Consider the following 20,170-nt stretch of genomic DNA (forward strand, 5'->3'; position numbering starts at 1 on the left):
AAATAATATAAGTAGGTCAATCACTAACTATTAAAGCATTTAAAAAAATTTAGCCACATTAAAAAAACTTGGCCATTAAAAAAGTAGAGTTTACTTTATTATATTCTCAATATTCTGATCAATATATGGAGAATTTATATGGACTATAATATAATATAAACAGGATAATTATTTATCCATTCAAAAAAAGGTAGCCACGATAAAAATTACCTCATTAGTAGTAAATTTCACTTAAAACAATCGGATTTTGAGTACTCTACAAAATAATATGATACGAAAAATTAATTTCTTCGTCATTAATAGACTTTCCTCAAAAAGTAAATGGTAATGTGTAGAAAAAAGCTAAATATAATAATAAACAGATTAATCACAATACCAAATAAAACAAATTAACTCCCTCTAAAAATGCCCTCATGATTAAAATGAATTATTTTCAAATTAGTTGGCAATCTATAAATAATAAGTAATAAGATTCTATGTAAGTGAAACAATTTCTAATTTGCTTGATTTTGTATTAATTAGCACATTTGATTAAACTTTAAAGGCGCTAGCAATAGGAAATTTCAGTTATTCGGCTCTTTAAAATAATATAAACAGGTCAGTCATGAAACCATTCAAAAAATCCTCATCATTAATTAACTTTACTCTTAAAGTAATTGTAAATTTATAAATAAATAAGTGGAACATTTGCAATTGGCAAAGAATAAGATTCGGAAAAAGCTAAGCAATTGTTAATTTGTTTGATTTTTATAGTTGCATATTTGATTTACTGCTTATATGTCTATACAATTATGTAAACAGATCCTTCATTAATCCTTTTTTTAGATTGAAAGTAATTGCCAATTTAAAAATAAATAAATAGAATGTTTCCAGAGAGTAAGCTAAGCAATTACTAATTTGTTTGCTTTTTATAGTTGCATATTTGATTGAATGATCAAAGCGCTGTCAATGCGAATAAATTTCAGTCATTCGACTCACATGAGTCTGAGTAGCCATAAAGATGACCATGGAACGAACTACTCGTCCTTCTTGTACAGCCAAAAGGACGATCCACTGACGCACTTCATTTCAGTCAATGACAAATGACAGCTGGCCAGAAGGACAGCAAAGTGAAGTGTAGTAAAGGTGGCGCAGTATAGTGGAGCAGCAGGAGGTAGAGGGGGGAATGTCATAAGAGGCATAAGGCAGTATTAAAACGGGCGACATATTGCAGTTAAGGGAGGTCGAAAGAGATTGACAAGACTTCTTGGTGTGGGGGGAAAGTGGCTGTTGAATTTATGCTCTTGTTTGTTCAGCATAGCGCACAGTAATGCGAATGGCAGCAAGGCTATGGGAGAACTATTCATTTATCGTCTTATTTATGGGGCGCATTTAAACAGCCGACAAAAGCGGCCAATGGCCAAAACCTGAAGCCAAAAAGCCGACTCTCTCTCTCTCTCTCTCTCCCTCTCTCTGTCAAGTGGTATTGTCGTTATATGTGTATGTTCTGCGACTGTGACTGCGATTGCGAGTGAGTTTACAGTTGAAGGCAATTGGTTTACGCTCTGTCGTCCTCTTATTTCCCGCTAATGGATTGCGGCACACAAATCTTTAAAATTACCCGGTAAAACTTTGAAATTAGGCATCGACCAAGAAGCAAGTCGAGGACAACTGGCGACAGTCTTGGCGAATTTTGCAGTTTGATATTTGATCAAAGGCCAACAAAATAAGCAAAGAAACGCTGTCGATAAATGAATTCGCAAAACAAATTCCCTGTACTGAAATAATTTAAGTGAGGTTAGAGTAAGACACTTTAAATGGTTATTAAGAATCAAGTTTCATTACTTTTATTGCAACTTTAAATTTGTGTAAAAGCTAAATAATTGATATATTAAAATATATTTTTAAACAATAATCTACATTCTAAATAAAAGTGCTTAAAATACCCCTCAATTGGGATTTCGATATTTACAGGATATACAAAAATAACTAAACGAGTTGTTAAGTTGTCTTCGGCTGATTGGGCAACTTGCAACATTTGCCACACATGTCGTTGGCAATTTGCTGCGCGTTGACTGCAAAACAAAATTGTTTGTGTCTGCCTACTTAAAGTACAGACCAAACACTAATTGAAGGACAGTAACAAATAGAAGCAGTTCGACAAAGAGGCGTGCTCATCACGTGCCAGGCTCGACAATTTGCTCAGCCACCGAAAACAAAGCAAACAGACGAAAACGCAAACGATGTGAAATGAAATTAAAGCAAATTTTATTGAAATTGTATTTGGCGAAAATAGTTTGGGAAAGAAACTAGCTGAATACAGAAATACAGTGGAGCTTATGAGCTGACGATCCAGACAGATCGAGGCTCAGCCTGAGCGGCTGACAGGTCGTATAGGGGAACTTTTGTCCTGAGCTCAAAATCGCAAAATCCCAGGCCTAAAAGACAAATAAAAAAAATGGCAGGCGTATAAGTCGACACACACACACGCACATACACTTATGCACTCACACACACGCACACATACACACAAGGACACATTGAGCTCACATGGCAAATGTAACGTAAAACGTAAAATATTCCTGAATGCAATTCGCTTGCATACCAACTCACACTCACACACATGCAGCAAGAGATAGTGAACACACACACACTCACACACACACTGGCACACACACACATTGTGGAAAAAGTCAAACTACAGCATTGCGGATGTTCAGGACATTCAACTGCACTTTGACCCATATTCCATTCCATTTTGTTGCAAATAGCTTAAACTGCAGCTGCGGACACGGACTGAGGCACAGGCAGCGTCAGCGGCAGAGGCAGAGACGCGTCCGGGGGCATGCGACGCACTGCACAAAAACCAACCGAACGAGCAAGCGAGCAGCAGCAACAACTACGCCAAGTACATGGCCAGCAACCACAGCTGTTGGCAGAGTCGGCTAACCAAGCCCGTTGCCCTTCCTTCTTCTTGGTGCCAGTAAATCGTTTAGCTGCATGGCATTTGCTAGAGCCTCTCACGATTTGGTTTGTTGCCCCTTAACAAAACAAGAAAAACACACCGAAAAAAAAAAAAAAAAAACAGCAGAAAAGAGAAGCTAGGCGACGATTCAAACCTGCAAAGCATTCCATATTTTCACCAGATGCAGCTCACGCAATGAGACTAGCATGAGTGTTATCAGAAATACTTGTGAAACGCTAACATACAAGCTTAATATTCCACTCCAACTCCTCTAACATCTCCTTCCTTTCAGACACTTTTAGCAGGACCAACTATTTGTGTTGCCTGCTTTTGGGGGGCATGTCATAATTTTTAAATACACGTCAGAGGTAACCACAAAATGAAAACCGAAAGATTTATGTGCCTTGGCCAAATAACTGCCAAAATAAATTATTAAAAAATACTTTGAAATCTCTTGCAGCGTTCTTGCATATTTTAAATAGTTCAAAATATGCCAACAATTGTAGGCAAGGCAAAAAAATAAAACTCGAAATAAATTCATTAGTACATCGCCTAATATGTAATTGGCCAAACGCATAAAGAAACATAGGCTAATAAGATAATAAAAAATAATACTTCTGACAATCAACTGAATAAATTTAAAGTGTATTCCCAAAAAAACACTTTAGTAATTTGCCATATTTCAAATAGCAAAAAAAAATGTTAAATAAATAAATTAGTGTGTCGCTCAATATGTAATTGGATAAACGCAAAAATAAATAAAGTCACCTAAGATAATAAAAAAAAGAGTACGAAAGGATTTCCCACTTGAAGCAACTATTAATGTTGCTCCAATATAAAAGGAAAGTTCATGGCTTTTATCTCGTTGACGGAGAGCAACAGAAGTTGTTGCTTTGGATTTCTTTATTAATCTGACTTTTACAAATAGGTCTTATGTATAAGTAAACCTAAGGTTGCGAAGTACTCACTGTATACAATTTATACTTAGTATACAAATTGTCTTATATGTACATGTATATAATGTTGAACTAACATATGTAGCTTATGTGTAAATGGCGAAAAGCTAACAGGTCCCCATTTTTACTAAAATTATATTCTAGAACTATACCGAAAATATACCGAAAAAAAAACAAAATACAGCAGATTCCGGTTATAGCGACTTTCAAGGGACCGACGATTTTACGTCGTTATACCCCGAAGACGCACTAACCGAAAGAAGCAAAACAAATTTGTTATACCCGCTACCCATAGGGTTATTTAAGAAATACTTTTGTATTGGAAAACACCAACTGCAATAGGGTCTTAGTTGCTTTGTTTGACAATTTGGTATTTATATAGCACACTCGACTGTAACTTTTTATACCCGCTACCCATAGGGTAGAAGGGTATTATAACTTTGTGCCGGCAGGAAATGTATGTAACAGGTAGAAGGAGGCATCTCCGACCCTATAAAGTATATATATTCTTGATCAGCGTCAAAAGCCGAGACGATATAGCCATGTCCGTCTGTCCGTCCGTCCGTATGAACACCTAGATCTCAGAGACTATAAGAGATAGAGCTATAATTTCTTTAATAACTTCCACAATTTTTATCTGATCGCAACCAAATTTTCAGGAATCATAACTACTACAGTAATTATTGTATATACCCAAATTCGTAGCTCTAGCTTTAAAATTACACTTGTTATTAGATTTTTATGATTTGCGGGGGCGGAAGTGGGCGTGGCAAAAATTTGAAACAAACTTGATCTGCGTGCAAATATAACAAGTGCTGTCAAGTGCTGTGTGTTATTTTATCTCTTACAATCTCTGAGATCCAGTGTTTCATACAGACAGGCGGACAGACCGACTTGTCTATATTTTCTCGCGTGTTGGCGATGATCAAGAATATATACTTTATAAAGCAGAAATGACTCTTTTTGCCTGTTACATCCCTCAGACACAAAGTAATAAAACTTAAGAAATCAACTTAACAAACAAAGATTTTTTTTTTAAGATATGAAATCACCAGTAAAGTGATCCAAAAACTAAAAAAGTACTTTAGAAAAAACTTTAAATAATTTAATTAGTGTGGACAAATCAAGTTCACAAATCAACTCGGAAACATAATGCAAAACCATAGCCAAGAAAATCAACCCAATAAAACAAACAGAGATTTGTCCCATAGATTTTCTTTAAAAGCAGGAAAATCACTCGTAAAGTGTTCCCAAATTCCCAAATTGTTGTGGAGATTGTAGCATATGCAAATTTGTTTCCGCACAGCTTCAATTTAAGCCAATTGAAACTCCTAAATGACTGGCTCGTCTCGGCTCGGTTGGGATGAAAGGTATTCGAATTTCGAGCCAAACTCAATCATATTTCATCAATCCAGAGACAACGACAACGACAACAAAATAGACAGCAATAAAATAAGCACATGAAGAGCAAGAAAAAAAAAAAGAATTTATAGTCAGTTGGGCCATGTGGTCGACTGCTGCTGCTGCTGCTGCGTGTTGTCCAAAATCTAAAGCCAGGGCCATTAAAGGGCATTTGGGGAGTTGGGCATTAGAATTTGGCAGGCCCCCAAGGCGCAGGTGTCTGTGTGTACGCGTGTGTGTGTGTGTGAGTGGGTGGCCGCATCCGCAATGCAAGGCAATAAACCAAAAATACGTCAACAACAAAACCAAAGAACAAACAGACACACACACACACACTAACACAACCTGATACACACGTGACAGGTGAACGAGGTAATTTTAATTATGGCCACAATGGAGGCGACCTCACTTGGTTCATCAGCATGCCGACGGCATCGTTCTGGAATTGGTAACGTTATATTGGCCAGGGTCAGAGACCACAGCACAACATAGACCAGAGGCAGAGGGAGAGGCAGAGGAGCAGGAGTTCTTCACTCGTTATGGATACGCGCCAATTGTTGACTTTTCGATCTCGGAGAGACGCAGCATTTGCCTCTTAGCCAAATTACATAAATTAGTCGCGACGTTTTTTTTGTTGGTTTTTGTTTCGTTGCGAGGCGGAAATCAAAGCTGACTAAATTTAATGGACTCCTGTGTGTAAAGTTGGCTCAAAAAAGAAACGCAGCCGAGCAAAAACGAGCAACAACAAATCAAACGAAACGTCGAATACGTGATATTTCCACCGACCAAAACAAAAATCGGGGAAAAAAAGCGAAACTGACAAAACCAAAGCCGAAAAAAAAAGAAACGAACGATTTTGCAACATTACTGATTTCATTAGAAGCCATCGAGCAGCAGCAGAGGCGAGAGAGGTAAGAGGTGAGAGGCGATGGTTTTGGGTTGGTTTTGTCGGTTGTTTGGCTTTTTTGGCGGTGCACCACTGCGTATACGTAATGTTGCATTTTTAGTGCTCATCGCAGCAGTCGTCCTGCTGCTGCTGCTGCTGCTACTGCTGATGCTTGTTGTCTGCGGCTCTTGTTCAACATTTCTGCTGCAGTTTGGGAATTGCTTTGCCCCAAACCTCCCCTCGCCCAACATCCTGCTTCTCTCCTCTCTCTCTTTCTCGCTCTCTCTGTGCATTTTTGCGCATACCTTTGGAAGTTTTTGGCAAAGTCAAAGGTCTGCCCTCTTCGACCCCCTCGACCAGCGCCCCGACCAGCATCTCTGGCCCCTCTCTATGACCGCTTTCTTGTTGCGTTTCTTTTGCGGTCATAAAATGTTGCCCGGGACCCCAAAACGAAATATGGGCCCAGGTCTCGCACATTGCACATCGAAAGAGGTAATTTAATTTATGATGCAGTAAAATTGAAAATCCTCCCGGGCATTACACACCGAAAGAGATAGCGATAGAGATGGAGATGGCGATAAAGAGGCAGCCAAAAGAAGAACGAGACAGAGAGGAGGAGAGTAGCTCGTTTTTGGTGACATGCTGCCTGCTGCAGCAGGTAGGCCCAGCTGACAGTTACAGATGCACAACTTGTTGGCTTGTTTGTTGGCCAGGCTTAGGAGATGAGCCAGGTTTTGCATTCCAGCGCGTGCCACAGCCGTTTTGATGAGCTGCCTTCCCACAGTGACCACTACACTGTGAGAAATGTTTCATCAACTTCGAGACATATGATGTCATATGTACTATAAAATCTATTGGCTTTGTTATTTTCTCATGATTACACCTAACTGAAGGAGCAATCTCTAAAACCTCTATCTTTCTACTAAATTTACAAACTATAAACAAATTTGATATCAATTTAGAACTACTATAATTTGTAAATTTGTTGAATTGAGAGAGCTTTAAAAAAAAATACATCATTGTTAAAATCGAAAGTCGTAAAAATCAATATATGATTATGATTTTGTAGTTTAAGTACATTTTGATTAAATTTAAATAATGCTGATTCCTGCTGAGGACTGTTCTGTACTTCTCACGACTGCTTTACTTCTGACTGATGATACAGATAGCTTCGTGCCCATCGACTTGCTAATGCCAACCGATACTAATAGGGTTTATCGCCTAGCCTCCACCTCTGTTACATACATTCTTATTGTAAATGTTAACAACAACAGAAGGTCACGATACATATGTAACGTACATATGTATGTATATAGGATCTTACATCTTGTCTACTAAACAAAATGCAGAAGAAAGTTTAATATATTTATTCTCATAATGTTGATATTGAAAGAAGTGTTTGTTTGTTTTGATTAAACTAAAACAAAATAATTTTTACATAATGAAGTTTATTTTTTCCGCCATTTACGGTAAAAAATTATAGCTAATTCTTATGACACATGTGAGAGGGGGTAATAGTTTAGTTCGTTGGGTGCATTTCACTTGCAGCCTATAAATTCAATGGGAATTGAGCAAATTGAGGTCATGAAGTAACTCCCGAAAATTTCGCACAGTGCAGCTTTGTCAACGCACGGCCAGAGACAGGCAGATGTATGCACGAGTATGAATGTAGTAGCTGCCACTAGCAATAACAATAACAAGAACACCAACAACAACTGCTGCAAGAACAAGAGGAACTTTAGCAAAAGCTGATAACACACTGGCGTGCCACATTGGGCGGCTGGACTCGAGGCATGCAACGTTTCTGTTTCTGCTTCTGTTGTTGTTGTTGGAGTTGGTGTTGAGGTTTTATGCTTTTTGTTTATATTTTTTTGTTTTTGGGCTGGTTGGCTGTTGCAGCGTCTGCAAGTTCTTCTTCTTTTAGCGTGGCCCATGGCTTTGCATATTAAATATGCAACAGCCGCACGCGGCAAGGACCATAAAGCACCTGGAAATGGCTGCCACACAATACGGCAGCAACTGCAACAACAAATGCGCCTATCGCAGCGCGTGCAAAAGAATTTACGAGCTGGCAACGTCAGCCAGGTGGCACGATAGAAGCAGCGAGGAGCAAGGAGCGAGGGGCGAGGGGAGGAAGGATAAGGAGAGCCGCAGATATGACGGGCATCCAATCATTTTAACGCAAATAAAGCACACCAGATGGCGCTGCGTGTGCCTTGTAAGTTGACGCACGAGTGCGCGAGACAGCCACAAAACTGACAGCAGGACAGGCAGTAAATGAAACCGGTCCACTGCGACGCGATGCGACGCCTCGCCTCGCCTCGCGACGGCTGCATGCGGCAAATGGATGCGTGCGGCATGGCAGCTTATCACAACAGCAGTAGCAGCAACAAGAACAACAACAACTGCCGCAGATACAACGACAACGACAGCGACAACGACAACATCGAAGTCCGTAAGATGCTCTGGTTTATGCATGACGCTGCTGCCCTGTGGTCACTTGTGGCATGCCCCAAACCCAGCCCGACTCTGATTTCCGTTTGCCACTCTCGCCATCGCCTTTGTCGATGGCGAGGCATACTTTTGTTTGCGCTGCGGTTCGTCGACGCTTGCAATTGGAATTTTTGTCGCATTTACCAAAGTGCAACGGGGGCAGTAGCGGTGGCAGTGGCAGTGGCAGCTTGTGGCCAATGTGCTGCAGATAAATCTCATGAAATAATTACAAGTGTTACAGTAAATGCTGTTAAATTGCCGAACCCAACTCCAAACCCTCTCCCACTCCCCTCCTGATGCATGTAAAATGCATTCATGAATGAGTCGACTGCATAAGTGCCACAGGCAGTGGCAAGCGTGGCAGCGACTTGAATGCGATCCGTGCAACGACAGCGAGTGCTTCAATTCGCCAACAACTATGCAGAAGGTGCAATAACGAGGAAGAACGAACGAGCTGCTGGGCTTGTGTTCAATTGAGGAAAGTGATTTCGCACCAATGCGACACATAAAAGAATATAATAATATTTTAAAATGTATATATGTAAATATGTTACCAGATACATTTACAACATTATAAGCTTATCCTGCTCAGTTAATAAATGAGCGCGCATTTTGCGTTAATTTAAATTGAAAATCAACCTTGCTACGCGACTCTGCGACGGAAGTTAAAAGCGGGAAACAAGTCTCATTAGCAGTCGACATCGTTGCAAAAGTGAAAAAAAAGTGTTGCCTGCTTTTCGGCGCAGCTCAATGAACCCATTAAAACTGTTCGGTTAACAGCTGCAATTCTCGTTGTTACACAATAATAAAATCACAATTCCTATTAAATTTGTTCATTCATGTATATTAAATATTGCAGTTGCTGAATCAATATATACATATGTATTACTATTACATTGTAGTATTTACTCAAGCCGAATTTTTACAAAGCTCTTTAAGAATTAATGGCAGCTTGTTTATATGTTGTTTAAATAAATGCATTTAGTTACCCATAAGGTCGAGGGGTACTATAACTATGCACCTTCAGAAAATGTATGTAAGAGGAATAAGGAGTCATCTCCGACCCCATAAATATATCGAATAATTATATACCAAAAAAACAACAGCTAGCTTTGGGTTGACAATCTGGTATATTTTTTACTGTGTGGTATATGTTGTATGTAATATGTAGTATATCGATACACAATATTGACTCTGAGATACATTCTAGTATTTTGTCAGTTTATTAATTTGGTATATTTTAAGAATATTGCGATGTTTTGCTTTTATTGAAGATGAGTACTGCGTATATTTATTATCTGTTTTAATTTCGATTAATAATAATAATAAATTATGTTTAAAGTTAATTCATTTGTTTTATACAGGTAATATATTTTAGCCATTAATTTTATTATATTTCTTTTTCTTATTACATAGTTTATCAAAAAAATGTTAATAATCATAACATAGATTATTACTTACTTCTATTGTACGTAGCTAACATCAAATATAGTAATAAAAGCACAATTCATATTCAATTGTGAGTACTCGTAATTACAAAAACTATTAACGTCAACGAATTTTTTACAATTTGAAAAACACTAAATCAAAGTTTAAAATGTAAAATGTAGAATAACAATTTATGAACTTAGTAAAACTAAAAGACTAAAATAAAAGACATAAATAAGATACACTTCATGATTAATTGAATGTTGTTCAAATAATTAATCAAAGTTAAGCTAACAATTATAAATATTACACATAGATTATCAATATGAAGCTAAAAAATATAAATGTAGTTTATTATTTAGTTGTACATAGTTTACTAATTTTCAAAAATTCATTCAAAATGAGAAAAACCTAATTAAATTTCACAATAGTGAATAAATATTTTAACATTTATTTATTCTAATCACAATCCGTTCATGGAATTTGTTAATTTGTTAGCTACAATAAAATAATAATAATTTTGTTTTAATTTATATAGTATAATAACAAGCTCGTCTATTATGTTAAAGCGAAAAAATGGCTTATTTTGTTGTATATAGTTTATCAACTGTACAACTAGTTAACTGATGATATGATATTCTAGCTACATCCCAAGATCATTCAGCTCGCATTATCTTTAAGTTGTTTGACTTATAAAACCACATCCGCTTCAACGATAAATATATATCACTCGGTAAATAGTTAATACATTTTTATTGCCTTCTAAGATTTTTATATTTTTAATTTAATAAATTGTTTTAACGCTAATAGTTCATTTATCTTAAGCACTAAGAAATATTCTTATAAAGGCAATTTTTTGCATAAGTATTGTAAAGGCAACAAATCAAATATCAAAAATTATACTTTAAAATAATGTCAATTATGGCAAAATATTCAGTGTCAGTTGCTGGTTTGATACTTTTCATTGGAGTGTGAATAAATATAGATAATGGAGTAAGAGAGAGAGAGAGAAAGAGAGAGTGAGAGCGAGAGAGATCGATATAGATTGGGATGAGAGCGAGGACATGTGCTGCAATCAAGCGAAGCGTGCATCAAGTGTTAATTGCAAAGAAAGCCACAAAATATTTATGCATATTTATTTATTTACTGCCAAAAGATAGACACAGAGTGGGCGAAACACAGAAGGGGGAAGGGAGGGAAGGAGAGAGGACAATTTCAACCGCTTCGACCGCAAAATGTTTGCAGTCAATGGCCATTTTATGGAGTCGCCCAGTTTATTATTACATACTTATTTTATATTGGACGTTGGCTCAATGGCTCTTCTACTCGTATAAGCTCCTATAGTAGATGCGTTTGTATGTGTGTGTGGTTCTTTTATATTTTTTATTTTCCTTTCAGATTTATTTATTTTTTCGGCGCTTTTGTTGTTGTTGCTGTTGTTGGTATATATTTTGCAGAGAAAGAATTCTTTATTTTTTTGGCGCAACGCCGCCGCATTGAAGTAATCACATAAATCACGCGCCGGCGTCCAGGAGCCGTCGACTGCTGCTCAATGGCTGCTCCATTATGACGCGACTCGCAGATAAAATTCAACTCTCAGCTCTCAGCCGATGCATAGATAAAAGCAAAGCAAGCAAAAGAAGAACACCAACAACAGCAGTTGGTTTATTAAGCATAATATGACCATAAAGCCAGTCGAGTCATAAGAGCCCAAATACAACCAAGAGAGAGAGAAAGGAGAGAGAGAGGGTTTTGGAATAGCCCAAAAGGATTACCAAGCACAAGGTAGCCTGGCTGAGTCCATTATGATTGATGAGCCATTGCGGCTAATTCTTTGCTCTCGCTTTGTTTCGCTCTCAATAAACTGTAAATCATGCTGCGCTGCGTGCCAAGTCATAAATACAAGTACAGCACTCTAGTACACAATTTGCACCCATCAGTCGTCCCCCTTCTAGCCCCCTTCCCTCCTGATGCGGCCTTGCCGTGGAATTCTATGAGCAACTGTACCAACTGCACTGAACGTTCTAAAACGGCGTGCAGCTTTTTAATTAAGACGCCGCATTGCCAACTGAAATAGCAGAGCGAAGCGCAAGGCGAATAGTGTATACTCTATAAAAGAAACAGGCGTGAAAGCAATCCATTTATCATATAGATTTTATGTAGAACAAAGCAAGAAAATGGAAGTCGATTACTTTAGTAAAAATGGATAATGGATAATTTAATTATTCATTACTTACAGATAATTTTAAATTCAAAACAATTACGGTGACTAATCTATCTCAAAGATATTAAATGAAATGAAATGAAATGAAATGAAATGACATTAAATTAAATTAAATTAAATTAAATGATAAGAAATGAAATAATGCAAGCTAAGATTACCTTAATTTTTACTTATGTAAGCAATGTATAAATTTGAATTGAGCTTTTTTTTGATGGTGTAGTAGCGTTTACATTTATTATAACCTTTTCATATCATTAAGTGCGTTTAGGCTCTAACTTTAAAATAATTCATGTTGTGAGCATTTCAATCTTTAATTTGAATCACATAATAATTCAGAATTTTCTTAATATGTATAGTCTCCAATTTAATATTTTTAACTATGAGATTCTTTTATGTTATTATTATTTTCTAAGAAGAATGTACTTCTTCCTAAGAGATAAATTAAAAAATAAATATATAATTAACTAAATTTAAAAATATGCAAAAGAAATACATTTAATATCTATCAATTTCACTTCATTGTATGTACTTCAGACACTTTTTTTAGTGATTTCGAAATCGCTAGACTAGCTAGCTTATGTTTATTCTAAAAATAAACTTAAAATAATGTATAAAGTTTATTAAATTTGCGATTAAACTCCATTAAAATAAAATCTGGGGCTTTAACAATAAAAATTAAATATATATGGAAAAAATAAAATAAGAGCCGAAACAAGATAATCTATGCAGAAGAACTATCTTACAAATAATTTGAATTAACATCAATTATATATATGTACATATAATATAGTTAGCTTAGAAAATGAGTTCAAGGAATTTCTTTACTACAATTAGGGGAAATCAAAAGTTAGTTCGACAAACAGTTTGACAACCCCGCTGGACTCGCTGCAAGGTAAGGGTATGGACAACAAGAAGAACAACAGGATAAAGACAAATGGCCAAGGCGCGAAATGTTTGACAACAGCGGACGGGACGAGCAAGGACAACGGGGGGCGGCATCATCTATCAATGCTGCCTGGCAGCAGGCAAATTGAAATGGCAGCCATTGCAATTATCGCAGCTGCAGTTACAGCCGAAGTAGAAGAAGAAGCTGAAGCAGAAGGAGGAGCAGAAGTAAGGCGCCCCAATGCGTCGAAAGGATTAGTTTATGCGGATCATATTCCGTATAGAAATTCCCAGTAGATTAGGCCCATCAGCGATATATAACTGAATTAGCGCTGCGGGACATTCACTTTTATGTGACAACAAAATTGTTGGTACTGGAGCAGACACTGATCCCGAGTATCTTTGGTGGACGTCATCAAACTGGCTCACCAAAATGTCTATTGCCATTCGGCAGTCATGCATCATCCAGGCAGAAGTGCAGCCTGTAATTTTTTGTCCATTTTTTTCTTAGTTGTTTTTTACTCTATACTCTTTGGAGGTTTCGCAAGCGCTGCCTGGCAGACTGCAGTGCATCTTTTCGTCATGCCGTTAGATTTATGAACACCCTCCTTGGTTATTTGCCCCATTTCGGCTGTGCCTGGCAATATTGTAAATCATTTCCAAATTATTTAGTCGCTCTCTATTCGTATACGTATTCATATTTTTGGCGCCTTTGCCTTTTGCACTCGTCGAGACGAGAGACGACTCTCAAACGGGACGCGGTGGGGCTAAACGAGGGGAGGGGAAAATGTGGCGAGTGCGGCACGTGATTGCGTTATAAATTATGAACCACTAGATTTAACCTCCATTCCTTCCCGTTCCCCCGTTCAACACATTTCAACACCCCGAAAAAAAGTCTCCCATATTAAATGGCCTCTATTTTTTTTGCCCGGTTTGGGGTCGTTAAAGTGTGCTTAAGTATTTTCTAATATCTGATATGTTTCGAATAGATCAGCTACTACTTTAAAAAGTAAATAGCATAGCAAGTGCTGCATTAAAGTGGCTATGAAGAACAGGATAAGAAGTAAGAAATAAATATTTTCTTTTAACATAAATATCTTCGATATGTATGTTAACTTTGCAACAACCGGAAACTTTAAAGCTATTACAATCCATTTCGGTAATGATAAAGTATGCTCTAAGTCTTATTCTAACAATAATAAGTAGTATCAAAGTAATAAGTCTTATCTTACTTTTTGGTTTATTAAAATCAGTATCGAGTATCTTTGATTTTTTAATAATTAGTCCATTTTATTTGAATAATATTCAAAAAAAAAAACATTTCAGAAAAAACACAGGATTCCTAGTGATAAGCCTAGACATAAACCTTTCTTTTTTGAGATTAATGGTTGGCCAGATTCCATTTCATTTTTCTTATTAATTTAAAAAAAAAACAATGGTTAAACTCCAATAAAATATTAAAAAAGTAAGAAAGCTACAGTCGAGTGTGCTCGACTGTGAATAAAAGAAAAATATTGCGGTATTATTCGTAAAATATACCATAAACACACACAAAAATATATGTAATACATCTGGTATATTGACAAAGAACTACGTTAAAAATATACCATAGAGTACAATATATACCACATTTTAGCCAAAGCAATTAAGATTTACTTAAATAGCTTCTTTCATTTTTATCTGTTCGCAACCAGGAATCAGAAATCATAAAAACTTTAGTTGTTATTGCATGTACCGATAATCGCGATTCTAGGTTCAAAATTGCGATTGCAATTGTTCAAATTCCGATTTTCGTCAATTTGCAGTGGCGGAAGTGGGCGTAAAGAAGTGGGTAAAGATTTGGAACAAACTTGATACGGCTGCAAACATAAGAAGTGCTGTTGAAAAATCAACAACTCTATCTGTTATATTTTCTGAGATCTAGGTGTTCAGACAGACGGACGGACAGACTGACAGACGAACATATCGTATCGACTTTTGACTTTGATCAAGGGTTATAGGGTTGGAGATGTCTTCTTCTGCCTTTTACATGCATTTCCTGTAGGCATAAAGTTATAATACCCTTTTCCCAATTGATACCGAATATAGAAATCTCTTTTTTTGTATCCCATTGATTTTAAAAAATGAATGGCACAAAAAAGTATGAGTTCATTTTGAATCGAAAAAAGTATTAAAAACAAAAAAAAAAAAACATTTTTTTTATCAATACAATTCTAAAACAAAAATAATAATATTTATTAATGTAATAATTATAAAAGTTTTTCCAAAACTCTTTCTTTACATTTTGTAAGGTTTCTCGCTTATTTTTATTACTAGCACTGACTGCATAGAAGCATTGTATTACTTCAAAATATATTCGATAAATTACTTGAATTTGTGTATTATTTCTCATTCGCAATGCTTTGTTTCATGAAAGTTGTTTGCAAATTGACAGTGAAGACTGTAGATGGCATTTGATTTGGGAACGTATTAAATGCCAGTTTGTTGAATGTAATTTAATATTTATAATATGCACAATATGCTGCCATTATGTTTGCATGATCTGTCAATCTACCCAATTGCCAAGCACGGCCCGCCTTCACAGGACAACAACAATAACAGCAGCAAAAAATTGGAAAGAAATGCAGAAAGTGGAAATGGGAAATGGGAAAAGGACCAAGGCGAAAAGTGCCGCTATCTATTTATATCGCTTTTGGCTTTTGGCTGGCTGACTGGCTGACTGAATAGCTGGATGGTAGCAAAAACGCTGAAAACTACTAACGAAGAACACCTGCAGGTGGTTAATGCACCTTCATGCCCATTGTCAGCTCCTGCAGTGGCAGCTGCTGTGTTCCTCGCCAGGCGTGTAGCGTGTGCCATCTTTTTCACTTCTTCTTGTTTGCATTTGTTGTCCATTTCTACCATTCTTTTTCTTTTTTTGTATTTCGTTGCTGTTGCTGTTGCTGCGATACATACACCGAAATTGTTGTTGTTGTTGCTGTTGCACGAAAGTTGTAAATCAAAAGTAGGCGAGTCACACGAAGGCTCAGGTTCAGGCTCCAGCTCCAGCTCCAACACCAACAATAGCTATAGCTATAGCTATAGCTACATCTCCAGCTATAGCTGCAGCTCAAACCAAAACCAAAAGCGAAACCCAAAGCCCAGGCAGCGCCTATTTGACTGGCAGCCCGAGCGGATAACGCTGGCAATTATCGCGCTTGTGCTGCACGAACAGCGGAAGCGGCAGAGGCGCCATCATGTTACCTGCCCCCCTCTACCCTCTACCCTCTACACCTTGCCCCAAAAGCAAGCGGGCTACATACGAGCAGTGTTGCCCATTGTTTGCTGGAATCTTTTTGTGCATTGCAATTGTTACCAAAGAAAAAAACTGTTGCTGCTGCTGCTGCTGATGTTGTTGTTATGTTTTTTTTTTGGTCCGAAATATGGCCCAAAACTTCGCCTCCCTGGGCAGCCTTTCCTAGCTGCAGAGAGCTAGGCAGTCAGTCAGTCATTGAAGTCATTTATTGCCACCAATGTTGTACGTTGTTTTTGCTCAACAACTGTACTAAGTTTCGTTTGCTGGCTGCCCGCTTTTCTTACCCTTTACTACCAAAAATAAAAGATTCTATCAATTACGTCAAACTGTGCGTAACAAGAGTAATTAGAGCTGAATCTAAGCTATTTATTTTTTAAAAAAACTTTTAATTTGTACTAATAGTAACACACTAATGATAAATAAATGTGCTAAAGGTATGAATTACTTAGTCATTAAATAAATGGAGTTCATAACTTGAAATATTCGTAAGTGACAGGACACCATTTTATTATTTTTTGCATATTATTTCATAATTTTAAATCTAGTATTAAATAATAAATTAAATTATGCAGCTATGAGAATGCTGGCTTCTGGGGACTTCAGCTAAGCAGATAAATAACAAACGCATCTCCATCAAAAACTAAATTAAAAAAAATTCAAAGTCAAATTGAAATATCGGCCTGACAGCAATATCCATTTCCATTCGCCAGCATTAAATATGTCAACCAGAAAAACTCAAACAGAAAGGTTCATGTCTAGGCTAATTATTCGGCATCTTGTTTCATTGGTGAAATTTGACGTTTGATGATTCCTGAAATCAACAGAAATAAATATTCCTTGAAGATTTAATTTCACGCAAATTTAGAATTGAGGATTTGAAGAAAGACACGTTCAGGGTAAAGGGTCTCGTGCAGTCAAGAAGCAAATTACCGCAAAATTTTTTCTTGCTGTTCGGTGTGTGTGGCGTGAGAGGCTCATGTATGTGTAAACTGTGTGCGCATGTGTGTGTGTGTTGATAGCACTGGCCAAGTCCTGACCGTTTCGTGTGCAGGATATGTTTGCAATTTGTGGACACGCCGACCGTCATTTGATTGGTGTTGTTGTCGTTGTTTTTGTCGTTGTCGTTGTCGTTGTCGTTGCTGGTGCCGCTGCCGCTGCCGTTGTCGATTTTTCAGTATTTTATATTATATTGTTATAAAGTTATTCGTTTTTATTGAATTTTTTTTTAATTATTTGCAAGTTGCCCTAGCCACATAAAAAAGCTTAAATTTGAGCAATTTGTTATTTCTACAGAATAAAAACCATTTGGGTTATTTATGAAGATTGCCCCTATGTACTTCCTTTAGGCCAGGTCATGAGATGGTTTCTGAACCAAATAATGTCTCCCCGATATTCTATTAGGCACAGCCACCCCTGTCTGCAGTTGATAAGCCAATTGTTTGTTTTCTTAGCACCACGCGATAGTTAGCGTGCAGTATGCTACATTTTTTTGTTGTCCGTTTTTGTTATTGTAATATCATGACACCCATAAAAAACAATGGCAGGGCAGGACAAACATGCCAGCCAGGTCAGATAGTAACAGTTACTCGTATGTGGGCCACTTTACCCATTTTTGCCACTGACATTTGAGGCACGAGGTCTCAAAAGACAATCAAAATTAAACGGCTTTCAGCGCTGGCATGCAAGACGTGAAAAGTAAACCGATTTGTTATCTGCTTTCCAAAATATTTTGAGCACTCCGCATTGAATTGACAATCAAAAAACTGGGATTCGTTCAGTTCTTTCAGCTGGGACAACAACCCATTATTTCCGAGCGGCTAGATTTTTGGTATTTTTCTACGTATGGAAAATTTCGTTATTCAATTGCTTTTGTATATCGTATTTTTTAGTTTTATAATTTGCGAGATATGTGATAATGGGTGTGTATTAAAACAATGAGATGCTGATAATAAAATATTACCGCATGGCGTCAAGGTCTTTTGAAAAACATGTAAATTTTGTGCACCAGTGTAACCGACAATTCATGGGTTTTTCTATATTTTAGTATATTCCATTGGCATTAAAATTTTAGAGTATTTTAGAGTAATTGATAATAAATGAATTTTAAATATTTATATGAAAGAAGTTTCACATTTTCTGCAAAAGTTGCCTTCTCTAATTTGCGCAATCTATTTATTTAATAACTTTGTGTTCTTAATCACTGAACAAATATTTTGAAACTCTTTATTTCCCCTTAATTTTTGTAAAGTATAAACATATACATAGAAATTATTTTTCTTTAAACTGTGTCAATATGAAAGGAAACAAAATTATGCTGTTGGTATTTTTATGCATTATGCATTTCACATTGAACTTTTTCAGACTTTACCGCCGCAAAGTGAAAACAGATGCTGAGATGAAAAGACGCGGCATAGTATACTGAACAGTTATTGAATGATTCCACGGCGTTCGAATACAAAATAGACGGCTTGAAACATTCAACAGCTGTTTAGTATTGGAAGCACGCGATTTATCAATTTCAAAACAATGGAGTGTGTTGTTGAGAGTTGCCCAAATTTAACAAACAAATACAAATGCAGCAAATGCATAGCTCCCTAGTAAGTAATATATTTCAGCAAGTTATCAGATGCATCCCCAACATTATTCATTTTATATTTTTACAGTTGCTCTGTAAATTGCTATAAGAAACACAAGGAATCAACGCAATGCGAGGAACTCGCAGCTGCACAGCGAGAAAAGAGTATCCGAAAACCAGATAATAGTCAATTATCGGTAGAGCAGGAGCCAACAGTGTATGCTCCATTCAGCACGGAAGATACCATTCCCCTTGCATTGCTACAGAAATTAAGTACGACAATTTCCATTCAAGTTTGTTAGTCGAAGCATAATCACAAATTTTGTTTCACTTCCAGACGATTGCGAGCCATTGCGTCAACTGCTCCTGAATCCCCATCTGCGTGCACTGTTGCAGCAGATTGATGTGGCGCACAATGCCAACCTAACCATGACAGCCGCCATGCAGGAGCCCCTATTTATCGAATTTGCCAATGCATGTCTGCAAGTTGTTGAGCCCTTAACTGATGCAGAACGCGCTGAATTGCAATTGTCCACTTGATGTAAACTGCGCAAGCCACACACGCACATTATTAGTACAATCAATTATTGATACGTATATTTAGTAAAAGAACTTAAGAGACAAATCTATGCTTTTTACTTGTTGGCAGATCTGGCTTTGGCCCAGTTATCATCATCATCAAAGAGATCGTCAAAATCATTATAGAAATCAGCATGCACGTGTTTATCGTTTGTGGGCGTAGGCATATGGTCCATCATCATTCCAGTTGCACTGCCCGACTGCAGAAATATGTGCAAAATGAATTGCATAGTTAGTGGACATTTAAATGGTGGCCAGTTCTTTATTTGTCATTTCTGTTAAACTCACCTCCTCCATGTCCATGTAACCGGCGACCTCAGAAAACATTTCATCGACAGCTAACGAGGGTTTCATGTTTAAATCCATTGCACTACTGTATTTTTCTCTTCAAATAATTTGCAATCCAATTGTTTATACTTCAGCCTAAAAAAAACAAGCGTTGCCACTGTGTTAAAAAATTATAGAGTTGGCAGCACGGCAGAACAGCTGTGCTGACCGCCTTGC

General features: G+C 37.1%; 2 protein-coding genes across 2 annotated transcripts; one reads left to right on the plus strand and one right to left on the minus strand.

Annotated features, from left to right (window-relative positions):
• Positions 1–18,740: 18,740 nt before the first annotated feature.
• LOC133842366 (zinc finger HIT domain-containing protein 3) lies at positions 18,741–20,084 on the plus strand. The gene is made up of 3 exons (XM_062275424.1): positions 18,741–19,109; positions 19,176–19,360; positions 19,425–20,084. Exons 1-3 carry the CDS (start codon positions 19,039–19,041, stop codon positions 19,625–19,627), a joined length of 459 nt encoding a protein of 152 aa, XP_062131408.1. The 5' UTR covers positions 18,741–19,038; the 3' UTR covers positions 19,628–20,084.
• On the minus strand, positions 19,656–20,116 carry LOC133842369 (COP9 signalosome complex subunit 9 homolog). The gene is made up of 2 exons (XM_062275426.1): positions 19,955–20,116; positions 19,656–19,866 (listed from the first exon to the last, which is right to left on the minus strand). Exons 1-2 carry the CDS (start codon positions 20,030–20,032, stop codon positions 19,723–19,725), a joined length of 222 nt encoding a protein of 73 aa, XP_062131410.1. The 5' UTR covers positions 20,033–20,116; the 3' UTR covers positions 19,656–19,722.
• Positions 20,117–20,170: the final 54 nt, after the last annotated feature.

This window comes from Drosophila sulfurigaster, chromosome 3, assembly GCF_023558435.1.
Source record: "Drosophila sulfurigaster albostrigata strain 15112-1811.04 chromosome 3, ASM2355843v2, whole genome shotgun sequence".
NCBI classification, from domain to species: Eukaryota; Metazoa; Arthropoda; class Insecta; order Diptera; family Drosophilidae; genus Drosophila; species Drosophila sulfurigaster.

Coding starts and splice junctions, on each gene's coding strand:
- LOC133842366 (XM_062275424.1), top strand. CDS start 19,039: ATGGAGTGTGTTGTTGAGAGTTGCCCAAATTTAACAAACAAATACAAA. Junction 19,110..19,175: donor AGCAAATGCATAGCTCCCTA/GTAAGTAATATA, acceptor ATATTTTTACAG/TTGCTCTGTAAATTGCTATA. Junction 19,361..19,424: donor TGCATTGCTACAGAAATTAA/GTACGACAATTT, acceptor TTTCACTTCCAG/ACGATTGCGAGCCATTGCGT.
- LOC133842369 (XM_062275426.1), bottom strand. CDS start 20,032: ATGGATTTAAACATGAAACCCTCGTTAGCTGTCGATGAAATGTTTTCT. Junction 19,867..19,954: donor GTTACATGGACATGGAGGAG/GTGAGTTTAACA, acceptor ATATTTCTGCAG/TCGGGCAGTGCAACTGGAAT.